At 36.8% G+C, this 25,147-nt stretch overlaps 1 protein-coding gene across 4 annotated transcripts in view; it reads right to left on the bottom strand.

Annotated features, from left to right (window-relative positions):
- Positions 1-22,293, bottom strand: part of kcnd3.L (potassium channel, voltage gated Shal related subfamily D, member 3 L homeolog) — a 242,472-nt gene extending 220,179 nt beyond the window's left edge. For 2 of the 4 annotated variants that reach the window (XM_041580827.1, XM_041580828.1), the window contains exons 1-2: positions 21,112-22,293; positions 9,963-11,135 (exon numbers count right to left, since the gene is read on the bottom strand). In XM_041580827.1, coding sequence (XP_041436761.1) covers positions 9,963-11,068 — 1,106 coding nt within the window. In that variant the 5' untranslated portion in view covers positions 11,069-11,135; positions 21,112-22,293. 4 annotated transcript variants of the gene reach the window in all.
- Positions 22,294-25,147: the final 2,854 nt, after the last annotated feature.

Raw genomic sequence — 25,147 nt, 5'->3', positions numbered from 1 at the left:
CTGCGCATGCGCCGTTCAAAGCAGGAAGAAGATCGCGTGGAAGAAGATGTCGTCTGTGAACTCCCTGGACTGGACCTGCGCAGAAGGGTAAGGGTAACAAACTTGGTTTGCGCCGACTAGGTTTCCTTCCCCTTTAAGTCATGGCCAAAACAATCTCCTGTACATACTTGCATTTATATAGATTAGCACTATGTGCTATATATCTTGCCTTGGTTGAAGTGATCTCCATAGACAACAACAATGTTACTTTCCATTAAAATTATATTTGTATAAAGCACCTCTGACACATTCTGTAAGAGGCCTTATAATTGTTATTTATGGGTTTAATTGGAGCCCTAATATGTGTTTTGTCTCTGCTCCACAGAATTGAAATAGTAAGGTTTACTAAAATGCCAACACTTCTGTATTGTAGCCGGGCCAGTGCTCCTTTCAGCAGAAAACTGCACCGACCAAGTTGACTATACAACTATACAACCAAGTTGACATATCAAGTGCTTATGTATTTTTCCTTTCCTAAAGGCTATCATATGATATGGAGTTGTTTTTTTGTGAATACAAGATTTACCCTTTTGCTTGGCTGTTATGACTTTATGGAGATAAGGCAATTACAGATTTTTTGTGAACAGAATGATATTCAGTCTTGGGAATCAAATATTCCTCAGTTCATACCACTTATCTTGGTTTTTTTTTACAGTTGTTGAGCTTGTAAATTATAATTCAGCTGCATGAGAGTAAAGTCCTATGAAACTGAAAAATTGTCACTTTTGTATAACTAACATATAAATCATTTGCTGCACAAATTGTGTTGATATGGTGGCAACAGAATATTGTGGTTGTTCAGGAAATCAACTTTCTATTTTAACATAGGTCTCTATATTAAAAATTAATTAAAGCCTTATGCACGGACGTGAGAAGCATTCTCCTGCCATTGTCCCTCATGGCCTAAAGGTGCCAGTAAAGGTGGTTCCCATTATATAGCCATAAGCCGAAAAACGTTACCAGTTTAAAACTTGAAGGCATATTCAAGTATAATGATAGGTCCCCAGATTATGATTCTCTAGTTTTGTAACAGGATAGTCACTGATTATAATGAACAGTTTTAGTCCTGGGTTGTGTATAATAAAGCACTTCATACAGCCCTGATACAAAATAAAAATAGTCTCTACACTTATCTGTGGACTGTTCTTTCTAAGCACCAAAAGAACCACCTTGGGAATGGCAACGAATAATGGAACAAAGCACATTTAACAATGATTTATGAAACTCTAAAAAAAAGTATAATTTGTACTTGAAAATAAGTAATGTTCAGTGTTGAGTACAACTGAGGAGTCCTGGAAATATGGGGCTTGTTTCAAAAGGTGCTATGCATATATTATGTATTAGTAGTGCGTCTGCACAGAATTCTGGTTCTAGATTTTAGAAAATGTAGTTTTCAAGTTTTCTTATGTGGCCAGTATCTATAATGGGCCAGTTTATCTTACCTGTTTAATAAATGATTAAGTCAGAGAGCTTTGCATGCTCTATTTGCCTGAGCCGGACACCTAAGGTACATAGTTTCCACTGCATTTACTTGTGTCTCACATTCATCAACAAGCACAAGTCTTCTCCCTGCAAGGGACATCCATTTAGCAACCAATGAAACATAATGCACCCAGGATGCAGGTTAAATGTCTGTGTGAAACATCTTTAAAGGGAAGAGTAAGATTTCCTATCAGTGCATCTCCTGACTGCAACACTGTAGAAAATTATCTGACGACAAAAGTCTTTGACAAGAAAAACAGCTAAATGCTGCTTGTAAATTATTCAAAAGTTTTGATTGCTGTATTCTGCCATAAAAATTAGCTAATCAGCCTTTTAAATTTTTTTTGACACTGTAGCCTAATTAGTGTAGGCAACCACAAAATATATAACTGAAAAAGAGACAAGCAGACCAAATTATTCCAAAATACAGAAACATATAAACGTGAATTCCTTGTATGTATTAAGCTTGTATCTATGTTGAGAGAACAGAAAGAAAAACTTACAACCTGCAATGAAATGTTAGTACACTATTTGAAATGCTTAAGTTTAAGGGGGTTATTTATTAAAATTCAAGTTAAAAACTCAAATTTTTCAAGATTTATTTTGAGGATGGAAAAGGTCAGAATCCGAAAATTCGGCATCTCAGACATGCCGAGGTTGTATATAAGTCAATGGGAGAAGTCCTGAAGATTCTAGAACAGTTCTTCAAACTATTCAATTAACTCATGTTGAAAAGGATATATATATATATATCTTACAGAATCCCTATTATTCATAACATTAGTCCTAAAAAATAATTTCACAGCCTGATGGACATGTTACAACAATCCCGTTGTTAATGGAAAAATATAGATAAAGTAAAGAAGTAGATATGTACAGTATATTCTCCTATTCTTCCTGTCCTATGAACAGTGATGAGTGAAACACAAAACTGTGGAAAATTCACAAAATGGCTTTATATGTCACAAATTTCACCAAATGCATTAGCGTAAATGGGCATTTTTACTTGGAAAGAAAAACCATGGGAAATTCTAATAATGCTGTTGCTGTGTTTTCTAGTGCAAAATACTCCATACTCCAATAGCTCAGAACTACTGTACTGGGAGTTTGAGTCCAGCCAGGACAGTGAATGTGCTAGGGTCCTTAGAATATAACCTCCACTCAGCAAGGATTAAAGTGAACAATGTGCTGGCCCTATATAAATTGATACTAATAAACAAGTACTGCTTTCAATGACATTGTAAAATAACTCGAAAACCAGTGGAAATTTTTAACAAACATATACTGACATTGATGGTGCAATGTATATATCCCCTGCGAGCAGATATCACAAAGAAAATGTCAAATTTAATTCTGTATATTTGTATTCATTAATATTACAGGGAGATACCATGCTGCTTTCTTGGTGATAATCATATATCCATAAGTGCAACTGAAACATAGCCCTTAGTGACTACATTAATAATAAATGTGGAACAATACTTGTTTTGATAAACCAAGCAATAACATGAATAAAACATCGCTCACTTAAGGGGTGAAATGATAACTATGTATAAGGGGATATAATATATAATACAGATATAATAATCTCACTAATGCTTTATTTACCAGTAGGTCCTCCCAACTGACAAGTGGGCACCCATTCCCGTTAGAAGAAGTTTTATGTGACAATGATAGGGTGTTTTGACCAAAAGCATCATTTGGGCATTGTCTGATAAAAATGATGATGAATATTGAAAACAGAGATGCATATTTTTCAAAAGCAAGAAACTTCCTAAATAGTTTCAATTTTTACAGGCTTCTGATAAAATTCTTCTCTAGTTAAGCAACATTCCCATATGCTTCTACAGAATGAATTTACCAGCCCAACTCAATAACTATAAAGTATGTTCACTATTATAATTCTTCCATTAGAGAATTAATGTTATGCCCCATTTGAATAAATCTTGACCCCTTTGATAAAAAAAACTGGTAAAATTAGGTGAAACTGATAAATCTCAGAAATATCACAATTAAAAGAGGATTTTTTTACTCAAGATAGAGATAAGGGAGGTGTCTTGACCTTTCAAAAATGTACCATTATTTTCTTAAATATATGTTGTGTTAGGCAGATAGTCTCTCCTTTGTTTGACTGGTATGTATCTGGATGGCCTATAAAGCACTAATGGGATTATTTTTACTTTGTAACAAGTAAAATGTTTTTGCATACTGTATTATTTACACTATGCACCTGCATATGTTTTATACCGTGATCTATAATGCTTTCATGTGTTTCGGGCAAGTTCTTACATTAAAATTTCCCAAGCAATTTATTTAAATTGCACTTTGTTTGAATGTCTCATACTTGTCTACTAGTGTAATTGTCTGCAACCTTCCTATTACATTATTAAATAAAAAAACATTTTGACCATGCATTGGCAATAATGGTTTGTTATAGTGCTGGCTCACTCAGAGTATAATATGGATTTAAGGTTTATCTTAATACAATCAGATATCTTCAAAAGAAATTTTGAGAAGTAAGCATACAGATTTGTAAATATATAATGCATATATATATATATATATATATATATATATATATATATATATATATATATACAGTATATATATATATAATGCTTAGTGATGTTATCAGTTATAATCAGTGTTGACTGATAAGCATACAGATTTGTAAATATATAATGCATATATATATATATATATATATATATATATATATATATATACATATATATATATATATATATATATATATATATATATATATATATATATATATATATATATATATATATATATATACAGTATATATATATATAATGCTTAGTGATGTTATCAGTTATAATCAGTGTTGACTGACATAATGTGTGTCACATCAGTCATTGAAACGTGTATTATAACAAAAAATGTACCCCATAATATGAAGATATAATCACCTTCGAGTTCCATGACCTGTATAAAAAACATTTGGCCTTGTTCCATTATATGGAACTCGTTTTTATATTTTATTTATTATTTTTATATTTTACAATAAAGGGTACATTATTCCATATATAAATATGTATATATAATTGTCTGTGTATGGTACCCCTTATTACCTCATTTGTTGCCTTAGTGTTACCTTTTGTTTAGAGAAAAATCTATTCCAGGCCTTACATCAGTGCTGGATTTGGGGAGGGATGCCATCCCTCCACTCCTTTATTACTGTGAAACAGCATTTCATTATTTAGAGGTTATAAGGAAGCAAAGAAAATTGACCCAACTATGGAGAATTCAATTTACAGCCTTGTTCAGCTGATCATACTTCTAAATACATGTCAGCACAGCTGGTTTGCACCATTTTGGTTTCTTGAGGAGGTGGTTTATTGACAGATTATGTAGGAGAAAAAAACACAAGTGAGATAACTGAATATAACAGCTCTCTAGAAATGTAGGATGATACCTTATAAATGATTACTAAGACATAAGACATAACCAATGAGTGCTTGTTTTTCTAATCCTACATTATATATATTGTTTTTCTCAGGTCTACATGCTGAAGAATTGTCTCATTTTAGAGTGAGAATATTACAGGGAGATCAAGCATTTTAATATATTTACAGAGACTCTGGTTCAAAGTACCAGTTATTATTTTATAAAAATGTAATCTATGGGAGATGCCTTACCGTAATTGGGAACTTTCTGAACAGATTTCCAGATAACAGGTTCCTACACTGGCATCAGTGGTCTGATTGAACTCTGAATTTTGCTTTGGAATAAAAGTCCATCACTGGCAGGTTCAAGGCAACCTTTTCATAGGACCTTCCGTAGGGCAGTTCATAAAGACAGAGCACGCAGATTAGAGGATGGGTAGGGGGTGGGGAACCTTCCCTCTTATGAATAAAGTGCTGTTGAACACAGGCAGTGCTGTATTCATTGGAGGAAAGTAAGTCTCTGTTCAAAGTGCTGTTCAGGAAGCAAAAAAACTGGTGGATTTGGCCAGATAATTGGCCCTTCCTATGTAGGGGTCCTGTGAGTATGTCCTGAATGCCTAAACTCAAATATTTTCAATGTTTCAATGTTATACTAATACCATGCAAAAATATGTGGTGCACAACATGGTTTAGCTATGTGGCAAAAGTGGCAAAATGTAGAACTGGGGGTAAAATGAACATTAATGTAATTAAAGTACACAGTAACAACAAAATACAATATACTTTGCTCATTTAGAAAGAGGCCCCTATATTTCAACTGTGAGGCTCTTCAAATCCCTTTGGCCACAGCCAACTTCCAGTCATCAGATATATGCTGTAGATTTTATAGACTGCAAAACCTAAATGCAGCTGTTAATTAACCTGCATGCACTGAAGACTGAGCTTAGTTTAATCACTTTAATTCATAGTTACTGTTGCATTCATAAAATATGCATCTATATTTGGCACAGAACCCATAATGAAACTGAACTGGCCATATTACGTTAGCCAACATTCTAAATCATTATCTCCCATGAGGAGTCAAAGTAAGGGCATATCTATACAGGCCCAATCAAATCGGCTAGACTAATCTTCTGTCAAACCCTCACAATCAACTAGAACATTGGCCCAAAGGTTAAAGTTCACACATCCCCTCCATCAGTGCAGGACAGTTGGATATAATTGCACATTATTGTTAGTTAAAAATCAATATTGATTATATACCTGTGAAACTTACTCCTATAAAAAAAAACAGTGACCATCAACTAGCCAAGCAATATTATGATAACAATATAAAGACCTATAGACTGACAGCACTAATATATTGTATTGATTGTTCAACCAGTTATCAGCTACTATACTATGTATATTGATCAGATCATCCACTTCTGGCACACTATAGTATATGTTGCCTATTGTAATTGTACTATTTCATCTGCCAGTTGCCCAAACCTGGCACAATCCAGCATTTAATGAGTCAGTCAGTAAATATTAACTACAATTAATTGTAGACAAATTAAATATAGATACTGTAACTGAAATGTCAGTATTCACAGTGGGGCAGATTGGTTTGCACAGTGGATATATTTGCCCTGAACATGGTTACATATATAAAAATTAATAACAGTGTGCAAACAGAATTGCAAATTTTTTTTCTTTGGGCAACACCCATTCTAAGAAACTACCTTACCAGATGTGAGACAACACTGGGCATGCAAAAAACCTATTTGTAGAGGTTCTGTAGGTCCAAGAATATGATATTCTTCTTATGCCAAGTATAGATGAAGAGGATTTTATAGCAATTTGATTAAAATTATGGATAGATTGAAGGGTGTTCACCATTGGTAGCAATATATAATCTAAGTATTTGCATATACATTCAGTATCATCAATAAAAAATTCCAACCAAACCCAACAACCTATGAAGTGTTTGTGTACCTTTGGTATGTGATAGCATTTAGGATCTGCTGAATATTAATTTTATCATTCTCAAGTAAGTTTACAAACTGATATATGGCTCAAACCTCAGATGTGAGATGTGGATACCTTCTTTACCTTCTTGTAGAGTAGAGGGATGTACCTACATGTAGCCACTGGGGCTCAAACATTCCATTATTTTGCAACATATCATCCTGGGATTCAGAACCAATGATTCCAAGATGCCCAATGTAGAAATATCCTGAATGTCAAGTAAATAGTTATGTTAATTTACTATCATGCATGCTAAACAGCACAACTTCAGTTACAAACAGCAACCTTCAAATCATATCTTTGCATTCATTTTCTATCTTGCAATAGAATGCTTAAAAGTAAAAATGTATTGTTGATTGGATGTTATTGGTTACTGAACCAACTGTCCTGGTGCAAATAAGCACGTTTTAGTAAATGCATTTTGCATGCTCACTGTGCATTTGGATCATTGATCTTTAATTTGAACAATCATTTGTGAATAGATATGTGAAAATATTTATTACAGTTGCAACTGAGAACAGTATAATTTTAATAAATGATTTTTTGATTTGTAGTGACTCTTGGCTAGAGTGGGGTTTGCAACCTCTATGTCACAATTCTTATAATAAATAGTTACCTGCATGCTGCATAATGTGGTTCTTCAGGAACACTATCATAATAAAGGTATGTTTATTAACAAATCTATGTCATCTAGTTGATAACTGCATCAGCCGCATTACTGACCAGTTTAGTCTTGCAATGGTAATGCAATGAATTGGTTACTTCTAAATACATATTTAATTATCATTAGTGATGTGTGAAATTGGGGTATTTTGATCTGTGTAAAAATTCACAAAACTTTGTAATAATTTGCGATTAGTGAAATCGCATCAAAATGCAGAGTCAATAGGAAGATGGAATTACATTACGGTTTAGGTTTTTCAATTCTGTAATAGCATATACATTACCCTACCTTATTAGAGAAGCTTCTCTCCACTATGCAACTGGTTTTCATATTGAAAAATTGCAGATATCTAGATATCCTTTCTCTCAGTTGCTCAAGCCAGAAATTTGCCAAATCAGGTTGACCAAAAACAACTTTTAATATTCTATGATGCACTGCCGTGAATGCAGCTGTGCAAGAAAGCAGCAGAAGTGGAAGACAAGGAATATATTAATAAATCTATAGGGAGCATGAAGAAATTCAAGTTTGGATTACAGAAAAAGTTCAATACTGGTGAAGACACAAATTTTGCTGTGAAATTATACTGATTTAAAAAGTTTGTTCATCCCTAATTATCATCAAATCTAATTTGTTAAGTTAATAGGGAGATTTGACAATTGCCTTCATATTGTTTGTATTTGTATTCTCCTTTTTAGAATATCTGTACATTAGCTTATGTACAGTAACTATAACAATATAAGGAACAGATAGGAAGACAGAGAAGTTCAGACCTTAGGGGGTAGATTTATCAAAGAGTAAAGTTACAGATCTCCACAGTCCACAGAGTGAAATACCACCTCTCTTCATTTGTTTCTATGGGATTTTTAAAGGCATATTTATGAAATGGTGAACTTTCACTTTCACCCTTTGATAAATACACCTTTAAAAACTCTATAAAAATTAATGGAGAGAGGCTGTATTTCACTTTGCGGACTGTGGACATCTCTAATTTCACTCTTGGTAAAATCTATCCCCTAGCCCCTAGAGGACTGATGCACCACCACAGGCCATCCTCACAAGATATATACCCCTTTTCTCCCATGAGCACTGCTCAGTAGTTCAATGCCTCCCACTTTACAGATTTATTCATAAATTTAATCATATAACAGATATATCTCCATTACGAATGCTTCAATCAGTTACATGCATTCACACTTCTCTTTTATATTCACAATATTATTTTCTCTTTCCCCCTCTCTAGTTTAACACTTTTTTGGATTTCTTTTGAAATAACGCGCCAAATGTATACACAGAAAATAATTTTTCATTAATTTTTTCAGGATTAAAAATGGTATTTGCTCATTTGTAATCACTGTCATTGATGTGAGCAGTGACATCACCCTTACAGAGCAGCTGCAGACATACAATCACAGCTTCCGACTATACTGTGGTTATAAAGCCTTCCCATAAACTCATCTCCATGACTACTTTAAGCTTCATGTCAGATAAATTGGTTTCCAGCTACACAAATGTAAATCTAGTCATATATTTTTCTATTCTTTAGCAGCATACTGAAGACCATACCTAACTGCAATAAATGCTGTAATGCCAGGAATACCCCTAGGTTTTTAAATTTTGGATGCATTTCAGATACAATTTACCTTAGATAATTTCCTTTTATACTGCAGATTTGTCAGTGTTTGCTGATGCCTGATCCTCGGAAATTGGATCAGATATCTCTGAGATACTAATGTTTACAAGCAATGTTGCTAGGATGCAATATGGAATAGAGAGGGATTAATAAAGAAAAATGAAGAGAGATGTGTGTACACACATTAAAAAAAAAAAATTATATATATATATATATATATATATATATATATATATATATATATATATATATATATATATATATATATATATATATATATAGATATATATATATTTCATCTTTTTTTCTCTAACACCTGCATAAAGGAATGTAAAATGGTAATTTTTGACCATAACAGTTGCTTTCATCCTCCTTAATTGTATATATTTTAATGTATTCCTACAAATCTGCCTGATTCCCAAGACATAATATAAAAAGTCACCTTCATCTCATCATCAGACAACTAATCAAGGGAGCTGCTACAAGTGAGACACACACAAAGAAAAGACATAATTATAATCTGCTGTTTTACCCCAGCACTATCTCCTCTAATTGATTTTGTGTGTCTGTGTAAGCAGCTTAGCAAAAAAGGAAAATGCTTTTGAAATCCCATGAGAGTGTCATTAAATGTCATTGTGGAGGAGCTGAAATCTACCTGAAAAAAAGGGTTCCAAGGCTGCAACTCCCTATGTTGAATGAACATAATAAAGGGATCACGACTTACCCAAGTGTTGTCATGGTAACAATAGTATACCAAAAGGAAGCTGGGATGCTTGTGAATTTGCTGGATGTTGACCCTTTCTCAGCATAAAACATCACAGTGGCAAAGATAATGATTGCCATGGTCAATGAGAAGAGCAGGAATCCCAGTTCAGAAGCACAACTCTTTAGGGTGTATCCAAGGATCCTTAAGCCCTGGGAGTGGCGAGAAAACTTGAAAATCCTGAAGACCCGGAATACTCGCAAGGTGACGAAAGCGCCACTCACATCCTCATTGTTGGTCATTACTAAGCCAATGTAGTATGGCATGATAGCCACTACATCGATGATGCTCATGACACTTCTCATGAACCTGTAGCGACTTGGGGCTGCAAAAAGTCTCAAAAGGTACTCAACTGTAAAAATCATGACACATGCAGTGTCCAGGCAAAAGAAGGCTACTTGATATCTTTCACCACAGGGAAGCTCCTTATTTCCAGGCACAGTGCCACAGGGCACAGTTTCTACAACATTGGCGATGACCGACACTGCAATAAAGAAGCCAGTTACATAATAGAAGACTAAGGCTAAAGTGCTGGTATGGGGATTTTCGAAGGCTCGCCACATTGTTTCGCGTAAATTTAGTGAGGGCATGGCTTCTTGCTTGTTCTCAAATTCATTGTCATCCATCAACCTTTCTGCATTTTCCCTTTTTCTGTCTTTGTATTCTTCATAGCAGCAGTCCCCTATGATTTCAGGCAATATCCCATAAAAAGCAAGTTCTTCATCATAAGCAGAGATACACTCATACCTGGGATAATGCAGCTTGCCTGTTCTGTAAAAATTAAGGATGCTTCTGAAGACTTCAGGATCACGGTCAAAGAAGTATTCCTTGGTCTCCTCATTAAAGAAGAATTCCTTTTCAGTGCTTCCCAGCAGTGTATCAGGGTACCTCTCCAGGGTAGTTCTCCAAGTCTGGAACCGGCGACCGCTGACATTTAAAATTATCACCTCATCTTGTTTTTTGTTCTTGTCAGCTGGTGCCAATGGCATGGGGCAGTTGGCCACTGGCATCCACCCAATTGCTGCAGCCCTTGCAAAGGGAAGCCATGCTGCAACCCCAGAAGCCATGAGGGCGCCAGGTCTGGTGGGCAGCTCAAGAATGTTTAAAACCAGTTTGACCTCAAATTACCACCATCTGCAAGCAAAGAGAAATATATATATTAATCAGCATACATAATCAACTCAGACAACATATAATATAGGCACTATATTGCCTGCTTCAAACCCCACCATGTCTTGGAGCATTCATAAAATAACCTAAGTAAAGTAGTCATTGATTCATTCAATTATTTGCAAAGGTCTCAGCTCAAAATCACAGATTGCCTTTAAATATTGTCTTATTGATCTAAAATCTCTTGAGAACTACAACAAAAAAAAGCTACTAAAATTGGATCACCAAAATGAAAAAAAAAATGAATTAAGAGAAAGGGCTTGGATGGCAAACTGTGCTTATCAAGAATGTGGAAAATTTAAGTAGAAGCAAATTTCTTAATTCTATTTTAACATTGGCATTCTACAGTGAAAGATTTTGCAAACGAGTAATCCCAACTGCGGTGCACAATTTCATATTACAACAAGAGAATAAAGCAGGACTAATCCCATCATTTTATACCAAAAGGTCGACATGCACTGCAATTAACAAGTTTACAGAAAGGATTGAAACTTTTTTTCTCTCTAGTAATAATAAAACAGTATCTGTACTTGATGAACTAAGCTGTGTGAATCCATATTGGTGGCAAAACAATCCACTTGGGTTTATTTAACGTTTAAATGATTTTTAGTAGAGGAGGTACAGCTAATGGACAGGAGTAATAGATTAGACAATCTACAGGGGTAATATAAAATATATATAGCATTTATCTAAAATCATGTTCCATGCACAGGCTATTATCTGCATCATATTTATATATATATTTAAATGTATTAATATATAGTCCCACAAGTGCAGTACTCAACAGGTCTTGTAAAACTTCACTGTTCAGCAGGAATCTTTTTAAAATCGATATGGCAGCTCTCACTTGCATAATGGTGAAATTGCAAAACCAGAAATATTCTGTGCACAAAATATGCTATGCCATCTTACTAAAGTAGCTATAAAGCCTTTAATTAGCAAGGCAGATTCTTTAGAAAGTTTTACCGTTAACATATATGCAGACATTTCTTTACTATTAACCCATAATGAATACTATTGTCTGTTCTGATGTACGTTATGTACTTTCTGCAGAAAATTAATATATATATATATATATATATATATATATATATATATATATATATATATATATATATATATATATATATATATATATTGGATATGCAGTTCTAAATGTGGTCACTTGGATGTATTCTGCAACTTGAATTTGGAATGTTTGCTCTTTTTGCTCTTTTATTCTAGATGGTTATGACTTGAAATTACCTTTTACAGGAAAAAGGCAAATGCAATTTTAGGATTGTTTATGCTACTGAATGTGTATGATGCGTGAAGACTTGCAGGACTTATGTGATTTTATGGTCCCTTATAATTCATTATAGTGGAACGTTTTGAACAAAAATGACATGATGTCAGTCATAGTTCTTTGTATCTTTTGGGAATGGCAAAATTATCATGCAGGAAAATAGTTAAATTCTTTGTTGAAGGCTTTTCATAACAGGGCTCACAGGATCTGAGGTTATAAAACAACAGGTGTAATTGTGTTTTTCTTCCAAGTCCCATAAAAGTCCAGCTCATGAATCAGAGAAGCAAGGTATATAAACACACAAGCTGGAGGATATTTATTTAACTCTTATTGAAAACAAAGGGACGGCACATTGGGCAACAATGTAATCTCCGATCGTTCTGAACATCTTTTGTGTGAGTTGTTCATGCAAGGCAATACTTTAATATTTAATAAGAGCTGTGTTCTGGTTAACAAGCATGCTCATGGCCACAAAGGTAACATGGCAGCTGACTATATGAAATTTATTGTGAATAAAAATAAAACACTTTTATATTCTAAAGAGGTTTAGTGGAGGCTTTGCATATCATGTGCAGTCAACCCTGCAAAGACATAGATAAAGGCATTTTCTCAGCGTAAATAAACAGTTGCAAGGCTGGAAACAGCAGTCTGTGGGCAACCAAGAGAGGTCCAGAATATAAATTAGGCATCACATCATGCTTATGACAAGTGAAGCTTTAGCTTTGTAATAATTAGTACCATCTTAAGAACCAGTCTCAACCTGTCTGCAAGGAGTAGCTTAAATAATGTAAGTCTTAATTTGCCTTATGCCTGCTGTGCAGTGAAATGTCTATCTTTGCTAGCACGATCAGGCCTCTATATCCTCATGGTGTCCAATTGCCTTGCAGCTCCTTAAACAGTCAGTAAAACATTGCACACAATGAGAAGCAAAATCCTTTGCCATTACTTTGTCTGCTCTAGGCAGGTAAAAATCTATACTATGCTCTAAAGCTAATTCTCATTAGTGTAACGACTCTTCTGACCAGAACAAATCGTGCTTTGCAGTTGCAAATGAGAATTGAAACTAAAGAATAGGGGTAGCCAATTTTAGCCCCCAAGGACTGGAAGCAGTAGAGACGTTTAATTAATACATACATACATAATGAATTAGATCATCCTTAATTATTAGTTAGACTGAAGCCACCCCAAAAATGTGGCCTACATTATGTTCCCTAGAGCAACAGTGTACACTTTAGCTGCAAAGAACAAAACAAATAAAATGTTTTTTAATATATAAAACCAAATACAAGCCTGATCTAACTATCCCATAATAAAGTAAGGAATAGGCTTATACAAACAAATTCTTTTAGACACAATTATTAGTAAGTAAAAGTGCAATCGCTGGAAATTATAAAAGAGGATAAAGCCACACAGCTTTCAACAGCATTGTGTGTGTTCATACAGTTATATTGTTATGCATATGTTTGTTTTTTTATTCCACTGGACTATTTACAAAGAAGGATTTGCAATGAAATAATTAGAACACTTTCTTTACAACCCCACTGCAGACAATATAGACACAGGAGTCTGAAACCCACTGCAGACTGACAAACTGTCCATGAAATTTACCTACTGAAATTAAATTAAACCTGAAATGCCCAGAACCATTTCCAGACATAAGAGGATTCTAGTATATGATGCTCACAAACTGTGCATCATTTGTCCCAGCAAGCAAGATAACATCATCAACCTCACATCATATTGCCATCTCCATGAACTCAAAGAAGATCTTTTTTTTCATATACTCTCACCCCCAATCTCACACACACAAAAATAACACAGAGGGAGTGTAGAAGTGTGGAACTGTTACTTATTAGCAATGTAAATCCCCTTCCCAAGCAATGCTGTTTCATCACCTCTTTTGTGCAGTTTCACAATTTGGGAGAAATTGAAAAGCAAATAAAAATATAACCGTGATATGATAACATGCATTATGTTTGCTTGTGCCTATTAACCAACAGCAACATCTATGAGTTGCTATGGGTCACCACAGCTGGATCACACCTGTTACATGTGACAGAAAGAAGTAAGAAATGATTTTACTACCAAATAAGTTAAATGTACATATAATTTGACCATCAAAGTCTTTTGTTGTATTCTCTCCCAGTTTTGTTACATGCAGTGGCAGATTTACTAAGGGTCGAAGTGAATTTTCAAAGTTAAAAACTTTGAATTTCAACCATCGTATAGGCCTAAATTTGACTTCGACTTCAATTTGAAGTAAAAAAGTTTGACTCTTTAAAAAAGTTCGACTCCGACACTTCGCCATCTTAAAGATGCCTAATTGCTATGTTAGCCTATGTTGACCTCCTAGAACCCATAGCCAACATTTGGCTAAGTCTTTAGAAGTTGAAGGAAAATTGTTTGATCGATCGATGAAATCATTCGATTCATTCAATTCGAAGGATTTCATCGTATGATCTAACGATTTTCATTCGCCCAAAACAGCCAAATTAGATAAAAAAACTTTGACTTCGACATTCAAAGTCGAAGTAATCCAATTCGATGGTCGAATTTCAAAGTATTTTCCACTTTCGAAATTTGACCCTTGATAAATCTGCCCCGCAGTGTTTGGACGGAATTCCTTTCTCAATTTCATGTCATTGAAAAGAGCCCCATCCTGACAGAGGTCAAATACTGTTCATACTGGTTGTGCTGTTTGGTTATGACTCTGGTACAGACATAACAGGATGATAACATATGTTATGCAGGCATGGAATCCCTTAACGGAAACCCCATTATGTACTTGTAGAAAGGCAATCTCCCATATGCAAACAATTCAATTTTTCTCTGTAATATATACCTTGCACTTGATCCTTGCTAATCTGCTATGCTATTGGATGGATTTAATGTTTAAGAGACAAAATATAGAGATTATAGAAAGGCCCCTTATCTGGAAAATCCAAGGTCCCACCCATTTTGGATAATAGACTTTATACTTGTACAATATTCAATGAGTCAATACCTCCTATGGCCATACTTTGATGTTTATAACCTCAGATAAGCCCAGAAACTGCATAATGGTGGAGCATGAATTTATCTGCATACAGAATTCCTATTCATAATGACTGTCATTTTTTATATTATAACAGGAAGTAAGATGCCCTTTAAATTGGCAAAACTATGAATCAGAAAGGTACTACACAGTGATATTTCAACTGAGATCCAAACATGGGGTTTATGCTGAGAGTGTGTTCTATTTAATTAATAAACAAAAATCAGTTTTTTAGTGCAGATCTAGCAAGCATTTAGACTAATTCCCTTTAGATGACTTTGGCAGTGTCGTTCCCACTCATCTTCCATATGCAAAGCACTAGAATGAGCTCTACGTTTGATCTCCCCCATTCCCTCTGATGTATGAGCTCTCAAGCATTATAAATAAGGAGGGGTTCATTACACAGACGGAAATCAACTTGGAAGCAGAATGTGACAAATTAGTATCCATTAGTACCTTTTGACTTTTGAAAGTCAAATGTCTGTTCAATCTTCAAAAAGTGAAAGAGTTAAAAGCATTATATGTGCATGTATATTTTTAAGCATAATAAATACATTTAACAAAAAACTGCCCCAATTATTCTCAAATATGGGTGTTTTGGTGTTTAGGCTAAGGGCACACAGGGTGTGCATTGGCTTCTCCTGCATTCACCTGCATTTTCTCTTTAGGCAGAGAGAAGCCAATGAGCCCATTTGTGCGGCCAATACGCACATACACAGAGCGAATTTTGACATGAAAATTAAAATTTCCATATTTTTATGTAACTGGCCTTCCACGTCAACTGAGAAACAAATTGTGACCCTCTATCAGATACAGGCTCCTATGGTAGACCATACGTTAGTTAGTTTAGAAGCAGATGGCAGATTAAGAAGTAGACCAGAGTGCAAGCAACAACAATTTTCTGTATCCTGATGCATGGAGGAACATCAGACAAAACATAGCAAAAATCTATATTACTCCAGGATGGCCAGCTATGAAGGATTAGTGATCAGCTTGTTTTTCAGGTGATGCAGAACTTTGTCAAATCTGGGATAGGACAATGCCTTTATTAGAGACGTCAAGACCACTGACAATTAAGCTCCTAAAGAGGGCTCCAGTCCTTTTACCCAACAGGATGGTGGCATGTTCCAGTATTAACATTACTAACCTCTGTTAAGTTTTTGCCACAGTTAGAAGCAGAGTAGACTTGTAAGTGACATCAGGCTTGAAGTAGAGCACTTTTTACAATATTCCTGCAACATCACAACTTTGTCCCACCCCCAAGCATGACATCACAAAGCTGCTATGTTGAAAGCTGTGTCTGGGTTCAATATACTGTAGGTTAATAACTGGTAGACTAGGGGGAGGGGCAAGATGAAAGAATATATAAGCAATAGCAGGGTTTTATATAGTCATAGTGACATGTCCCTGAAAAAAGTGTGTCAAAATCCTCTAAAGTAAGGTCTGTAAGTTATGTCAAAATTAAAGCTGAATTTATTCGGGATCAAGGAGTGTCTGGCTGACAGACACAATCTTACTGACCTAGCTTCAGGAGTTCTCGGTTTCCAGTGCCATAGTTTTGGTTCAGAAGGTGAAGCCAATCTTTCAAAGGTAAGATTTTGTTATAGGGGCCAAAACACTATATAAGGTGCCTTCCATGTGAGAGCAATAATTGGAGTCACTCTAATAAAGAAATAGTAATAATTAACAAAACCAATATATCTTTAAATTTTGGGTTGAAGTTAAATGACAAGAGCATAAATTTTTACCTGGCCCATTTGGGGACTGGAAGAATAAATAATATACCCCAAAAGAGCTTCTTAGATGCTTAAAAAAACTGATTTTAGGGACCAAAACATTATATTAGCTCCCATCCAGTTGAGAGCAGTGACTGAAGCTGCTAGCCCTTAATAAAGTCATAGTAATAAATGAACAAAGCCAACAAATCTTTGAATGCATTTTGGGCTGAGACCAAACGGCAACATTATATACAGTAACTTGACCCATTTTGGAACCTGAAAAACAAATAATATACCTCAGAAAGCTGTGTGGGGTATAGGACAATGACAGACTGACTAAACTATTCACATTTTGCAGAGTGCTGAGCTAGACTTCCTTTTTACAACTTCCAAAAGGCCACTATGATGCCACCATTCCAAGAAATAGTGCATTACACATGCGTGTCTTTCAGCTCTTCTTCACCTTTTCAATCATCTCGAAACTCATTGTCTTGATTAGGGAGACTAACATTCAACATTCCCTGTTTTTACCAAAGGATATCAATAATCAATGCTTATTAACAGAGGCATCAAGCAAGAAGCACCTCTGTGTATAAAATAGAATTTAGGGTCTTAATTCAACTAAGAATAAAGATCCTTAATAGAAGCTAGGACACAGCCCCGAGATGTCAAAGTAAGCTGCAGTTATCAGCGTTCTTAGTGAGCTGCTTTTTGAGGATGCTGGGAGTTGTAGGTCTTCAAGAGATGGATGTCTACTTGTCTGACACAAACCAAACACAGTATCAGAAGATATAAACATCACTAGGAAGTCATACAACTAAGAAAATAAATAATAAGAAACAGTACTATTACATGCTTTATTATCCATATCTAGTAGTACTTTCTCACTGGCTGTGTAAATCAGTAATTAAGAGCAGAAGCTATAATGCTATATCACTCCTCAACCTTCATGTACTGTTCATTCCCATCAAGTGGGAACTTTGTATCCCAACACTTAATTCGATGAAGGAACCAGAACTAGCCTTAATAAATGTTTCTGTTTCTAATATCTAGCTTTCTTATAATGCATAGCAAAAAAGGAATATCTGTAAATGGTCTATACACATGACAACATTTAAGGGAAAAATAGGGCAGTGTGTTTGCAATGGAAATAAACGTAGGACTTCGTTTGTGAAAAGCTGTTCAATGATGAAAAACAGACATTGCAAATAGCAAGGACTAAAAATGGATGCTCTGTTCCTACACTGTTTAAAGTGAAGTCAGGATGATATATGGAATGAGTGTGTGTAATGGGCAACCTGTTTGTATTATAAATATAAATGAGAATATTTATCTGTTATTGGCACTTTTTTGTTATATATGTCAACCTAGTTTAGCATATCTATTGGCATGGGTATGTTCATATGTCTATTTTAATTGCCTGTTTACACGCAGTTAAGTCAAGACTGTAGATTACCTTGGGTCATAAAGTGTTAAAACAACATTAACGTTTACAGTTGTGGGACTGTGAAAATGTGGAATGTGTGTTTTGAAATCGTACATATTAAATCACTCAGCCACTGAACCACAGCATGCCATTTAAAGTATATTAATGAACATGCAAAGTCAATGGGGGAAAGAAGTAAATGGGAAATACATTTTTCAGCAAGCTGGGCAGCAACAGGGCAGGGAGGGGGTCACTATTATCTGGCATATTTTTTTTAACATATAATTCCAAAACTAAGGAACAAATAGTACAGATAATAAACCAGACATCGGAGTAAAATCGTATGCCGGTTATTTTTATGCAGCTGTTAAGCATTTAGCACACAGCTGGAGATTTCTATAGTTCTTTATGTCTCTATATAAATATTAAGTGCTGAAGCAGATGTTCCATTAAGGAGGGCAGAGTTACTGGTCATCTTTTTTTGCTCACAAAACTTCTAATGGAAATGTCCACATTTGTGGATGCACACGCAGTTTGTTTATATCAGAGACTGCAAACAAGTAGAAATCAGTTTACAGCAATGCATTGTGCAAATGGAACTTATTATAAATAGCTATTGCCCTATAAGATAGGATCACTGAAGAATGGCAAGTTCCTGGTTATAATGTTGTTGTAGAGATTAAATGTACAGTAGCCGTCACACTTCACATGCATCAAGAGAAAGAGAGAAGAGACAGAATGGGCTGCTGTCCCTGCTGCAATTCAATAGTTAAATGTTCATTTTTGATTCTGGATTAATAATGCAAATGAGGATACTTTTGAAACTCCCTGAGTTGTAATTATTCCAGTCTGATGGGTTTGGGTGACGTCACAAATTCCAGCTGATTGTTATACATGAAGTCACAAAGAAGGGACTGCTTAAGCTATGAAGAAGGAGGGGGAACTCAGTTTTAAAGAGACAAAAATAAAGGACTTTAATTAAAGTCTAGATATATTCAGCCTGTGTTCCCATTTGTTTGATTGATACAACTACTAATTCTATACACAAGAGACAATAAAAGAAAAGGGACATTTTTGTTATGTGCACCTTGAATGGGCAATCCTGAGGTCCTCCAGATGCTTCCGAACTGCAAGTATGATGGTGGGAGATGCAACATCTGTACAGTATGCTAATGCTACATACAAAGAAGCATGAATGAGTGGAGGCATTTTTGGCTTGAACTACAACTGGGATAGCAACAGCACCTGGAAGAAGACAGGTTGTCCATCTGCTTTCTAAAGCTAACTAATGTACATATTGGGCAAGTACCAACTTTGAGAAGGACATGGATGCTGTTCTAATTGAGGACCCTAGCTGTTCACACTGACATGCAATAAAATAAACACTGCTGATACCCTCCATTTTTGACATACTGATGTCAAGTTACAGAATCAAGCCGTTTTCATGTTACAATACTTCTAATTAAAATCAAAATCCTAAAACAGTGGCAACTGATAAGAATAATCTTGTGCAAAGATAACAATAAATAAAACCTATTGTAAAACATGAAGTTGGTGACAGTCATTATTCTGTCTCTTCTGCACATGATGCCATCATAACTGAGGGAGATCTGCTCCTGCACATGGGGGATGGGTGTTATTTACAATGGTAATTTGTGGCTACACAATTAAAAATGCAATAGGACAGCATTCACCAGGTTTATTGAAAAACGGCACTGCATTATATTTGCAAGTCAAACCAGTCATGCTAAATGTAACAGCTGGGGGCAAAAGAGCCTGTTGATAGAGGATTACTGTTGTTATTATTATTGTTATTATTATTGCAATTACTATTATATTAATCTGTAAACCATTTGTATATATGTTGTTTCAGGTAGACAAATGTTTTCCAGCTTCTACTTAATACCAACATGCACAGGGTTAATGCATCCCTGTATTATTGTAAAGCACCATTCTGTATACTGCGCTACCAACACCATTACCACAAAACTTGATTCCTTGCTTTAAAGAAAAAAAATATTGGAAGTAGGTGATATTTCCAAATCCCAACAACTCCTGTTGATTCATGTTGGTTGAAATAGTCTGTTCACCATAAGTGTTTTGGAATTATAAATTCAGCTGTAGAAATAACTCCTTACATCAGAGACTAACAGATTAAACCAGAAATATCCAAGCAGGTGCTCGTTCTTAAAACAGGCCTTGGGTTATAAAGGGGTTAACACATGCAACAAGGCCACATATATTTTTTTTCCCTATTTTTAAATGACATATTAGGCTGTGGGCTACTTTCCTCACATTTGCTGCATGCACTTTGTGTTTCCTTTAGAATGTAAAAAAACATGTATTTGCAACTCATTGCTAAGCAGAGCAGGTTGATTGTGATCAGCAACAGGCTTACAATAAACAGATTTAAAACTTCCCCCGCATGCACAGTCAACTAGTAGTCAGAGGAATAAAAGCATTAATTGCAGGCTTACCTTCAGGAGAAAGGCAGGCATCACTTGAAGAAAATCCAGCAATAAAAAATATGTGTGTGTGTAGCGGCTTGCTGGAAGAATTGTTTTCCTTTTTCCCTTGGAAAATGGGAAGAAAATCAAAGCAGAAGCAATCAGGGAAAGCGATCAGCAGAGAAAAGTGGAAAGAGAAAGGGGGTGCTGAGGATTCTGCTGCCCAGAGCACTGGCTCTCATCACATCCAGGGTTTGAGCAAGAAGTGGTACCCAGTCAGAGAGCCACGGCTACACTAGAACACTGTCCTTCTCTCTGAGCCCTAGTGAGGCTGCTGGAAAACAAGAGAGGGAGTCTATATGTGAGCTAACAGGGACACCAGCAAATGAAATCATTAAACACACATCTGACACTGCATGCTAATGGAGATCAGCAAAGGCAACTGTGCACAAAAAAAGTTACCCACAGAGATGCCCCTTCCGATGGTTATAGATTAATTTTCACAGACTGGGATTCTTACATTTAAAAAAAAAAAAAAAATCATATTTTTTTATTCTAAAAGTAATGTTTTTCCTATAAACTCGGAACTCTTCCCTTATAGCACTGCGGGGCTAGTTTTATTCAAGGCAAACGCCATCCGCACAGTTTGTTCTTTAGCCACACAAAGCTAAAGTCTTAGGAAACCAAAACAAAAGTAGAACAGGTTACAAAAAATAAAATGGTCTTTTCAGCACAAAGCGCTGCCTCCCTTTACCTCCTTGGTTTTCTTTTCTGCTTGACGTTATGAAGAGCGAGAGCAGCGGCAGTGGGGGGAGTGGGATTAGCAACGTGAGGCTCCCCCGGCACTAAACAGCGTTTCATTAGAAAAAGAAGGGGATGTGTCAGCTCTCATCACATTCGGGTAATAAACAGTCTTTTCCCTTATTTGGACACAGATTCATCATAAAAGTCTTAATATGGGAGATGCACTGTTCCCCCGCTGAATGTAAGTGCTACTGCTCTTCCAGGACTCGCTTGGATCTCATTTAAAATGCCAAGCGCCCAGGCACAAGACACGGGAGCCCTTCAGGCTAATCCATCTCGACTGCGAAAGGGAGAGCGTGCGCTTTCCAATCTGATCACTTGTTAATGGTGACATATTCCATCCAGCAGCAACTCCTCGCCAGGCAAGGTTGGCTGATTTTTTTTTTTTTCAGGTTTCCCCCCTCTCGCTGCTTGTGTATGTGATTCCTGCGGAGTATAATGTGGATGAGAAGGCAGGTGGCGCCCTGCTCTCTGGCAGAATCAAGAGCTAATATCTCCTCTCGCCTTCACAGCCTGCAAGCGTGGGGTCTGTTTACATTGCATTGAGTCACTTGATTGCAGGAGGCTCGTGTAACAGGTCCACACACTGTGGAAGCAGCAGCAATAAAGCTTCTCCCCTTCCTGCTGGGGACACAATGTGGCATTTTCCTTTTTCTCTGTGCGGCTATATTTAGCCTGTGGCAATAAATCTCAGAGGTGAAACTGTGATGCAGATGAACTGCTGGGAGAGCACACCTCTTGTGCACACTCACATCAGGGAGATTGGAGGCTTTTTTGTGGGGGAATATTAACCTTTAGGGAACAAATGAACCTAAAATTGATAACAAACAGGTTCATGTGCAACTGAAAAGATGTAACCCTTCTTGTAAGACTTGTTGCAATCTAGCTGTCATAATGTGATGCTTTTTAGTAATTGAAGGAAGTGGTTTCTGCAGGTGGTGTTGTGTGTGCAGAGGGCTTCATAATGGCTGCACTGTTATTGTATAGGGCACTAAGCATTACCAGTGTTTTAGAACCATTAACTCTACAGGATATTTTGTAGTATGGTGTCAGATCGACAAGTCCAGTGTCGGACTGGCCAACCGGGATACCAGGAAAACTCCCGATGGGCCCAGGTGTCAGTGAGCCCTCATGCTGTTAAACATTTGACCTATTTCATGGTCATATCCTATTTCAATAATGCTAAATAGAAACAATAATTGTTTATAGTATGTAAAGAATAGAGATTAAAAGAAAAGAGGTTGAGTGATCAAAGGAAGAATAATAGCAGTGAGAGTGGGCCCCTGGTCTAAGGTTTTTGGGTGGGCCCATGGTGTCCCAGTCTGACACTGGACAAGTCAGATGTAGTCACAGGGGTCAGAATATAGAGTACTTCGATGCCCCATAGAGGAGAGAGGGAAGTAGTGGCATGACAGAACCAGAGGTTGACTAGGCCCCTCCTTGCTCTGGGCATATTGGTCAGTTGGGTATCTCTAGGGGAGTGATGTCAGGGAACAGGGCCGTATTTCCTTTTTTGCCGCCCCTAGGCTGCCTGGGTCCTAACGCCCACCCGTGTGCGTGTATCCCCCTGCTCACACATCCTCCCCCGCACGTGCAAGCGTGCGAGCACACGCGGCTCCCAATGCTCCTTTAGATGCGGCTGGGTGGCATGACAATTTTGCCGCCTGAGGCCCAGGCCTTTGTGGGCTTGCCACAAATCCAGGCCTGTCAGGGAGGTTGAAAAGGGTGGCAGGGAATTTCTTGCTGCTCATTCTAATTTAGGCAGCTCAGAAAAACAGCAGTGTGAGACGGTGCAACAGAGAATGGAGGGGATAGTTGATAGAACCACCTGGTGCTGGGCTGTGATAGAAACAGAGAGCGCTGACTGTTACAGATCAGGTTTTCAGGTTATCGGGGAGAAAAACCCTTAGAGATGCTCATCTCTTTCTGTTACATGGACAGCATCTGGGAGGCCTTTATGGTTTATGGTGAGTTTGCCTGGTGGCATTATGATGAACAGTTTTGCAAGAGGTTAGCAGACAACCCAGCAATTAGATGGGACCAAATGGACATCACCCTATGGATCAAACTAAATATGGCCCAGAAGATCAATCCCTTTCAGAGAGGAGCCAGGGCAAACCTGTAAGTGGGGAAACACATGCAAGTTTAAGCATGAGTGCTTGGGTTGTTGAGGGGCCCACTCGTACATCAGGTACTTCACTAGGGTAAACCTGCAAGGAAGCAAGGGTAGTCTGCCAAGGGGGAGGATGCCAATAAGGGTAGGCGTGATGCAGCCCTGGCTAAACTGCTAAAGTAGAAGGGGGGATGCAGTGGCCCTGGAAATGGGGTTTCAGGAGGGTTTCATAATACCCTTTAAAAACAGGGGTATATCCCATACTCCATGTAACCTCAAGTCCACAGAACAATTTCCAGAGGTAGTCAGACAAAAATTGGCTAAGAAGGTTGTAATTGGGCTGAGTGGCAGGCCCCTTCGCTAGCCTGCCCCTAACCAATTTAAACATTTCCCTGCTGGGTGTGGTCCTTTAAAAGGATCCAGGCCAATTCAGCTTAATTCACCATTTGTTGCATCTCAAGAGGAGTTCAGTGAATAAAGACATTGACAAGGAATTGTGCTCTGGGTCTTACAAGGCATTTGATGAGGCAATCAAGAAAAGCAGGGCGGGGGGGCACTCTGACCAATGTCAACATTGAATTGGCCTTCCACTTCCTGCCGATACACCCTGCATTTGTTTGATGGCGCCTATTTTGTGGCTTTATGAAGAAAAGTTGTACGGATCTTCATTTCGTACAATTTTTGGACCGTGTTTGGATTGTCCTGACATTTTCTGTGTCATGGCAATCGGGCATTTAGTCTATTGTCATTTCTCTGACAATATCAATGGGTGACTGTCACTACTATTTGTCGGACATAACTTTTATCTTTGAATTAATGGCCAGAACATCGTCTGATTTGTTCTTTGTTCTACTTAATCTGAATGGTTAGTGGTAGGTCAGGAGATTGCAATGGGCGATCGATCTTTCGTTGGACATAATCTGATCTGACTTAATATGATCTGACTTTACATTATAGCTATAGGGGGATCAGATTTAGTAGGATCCTACAAATCTCATGCTATTGCGTGGTGTTGGATGGCAAGATCTGATTAAATCTGATCAAAATCACTCATGTTTTTTTACCTTTCTCTTTTTTATACAAGTGCAGTAAATGTATGTTTATGTACCATGCTCCTTATATTACTCAAGCCTATGCAATGGCAGTTAG

The sequence above is a fragment of the Xenopus laevis genome, chromosome 2L (genome assembly GCF_017654675.1).
Source record: "Xenopus laevis strain J_2021 chromosome 2L, Xenopus_laevis_v10.1, whole genome shotgun sequence".
Lineage (NCBI taxonomy): Eukaryota > Metazoa > Chordata > Amphibia > Anura > Pipidae > Xenopus > Xenopus laevis.
This window is presented reverse-complemented; position numbering and strand designations above follow the sequence as displayed.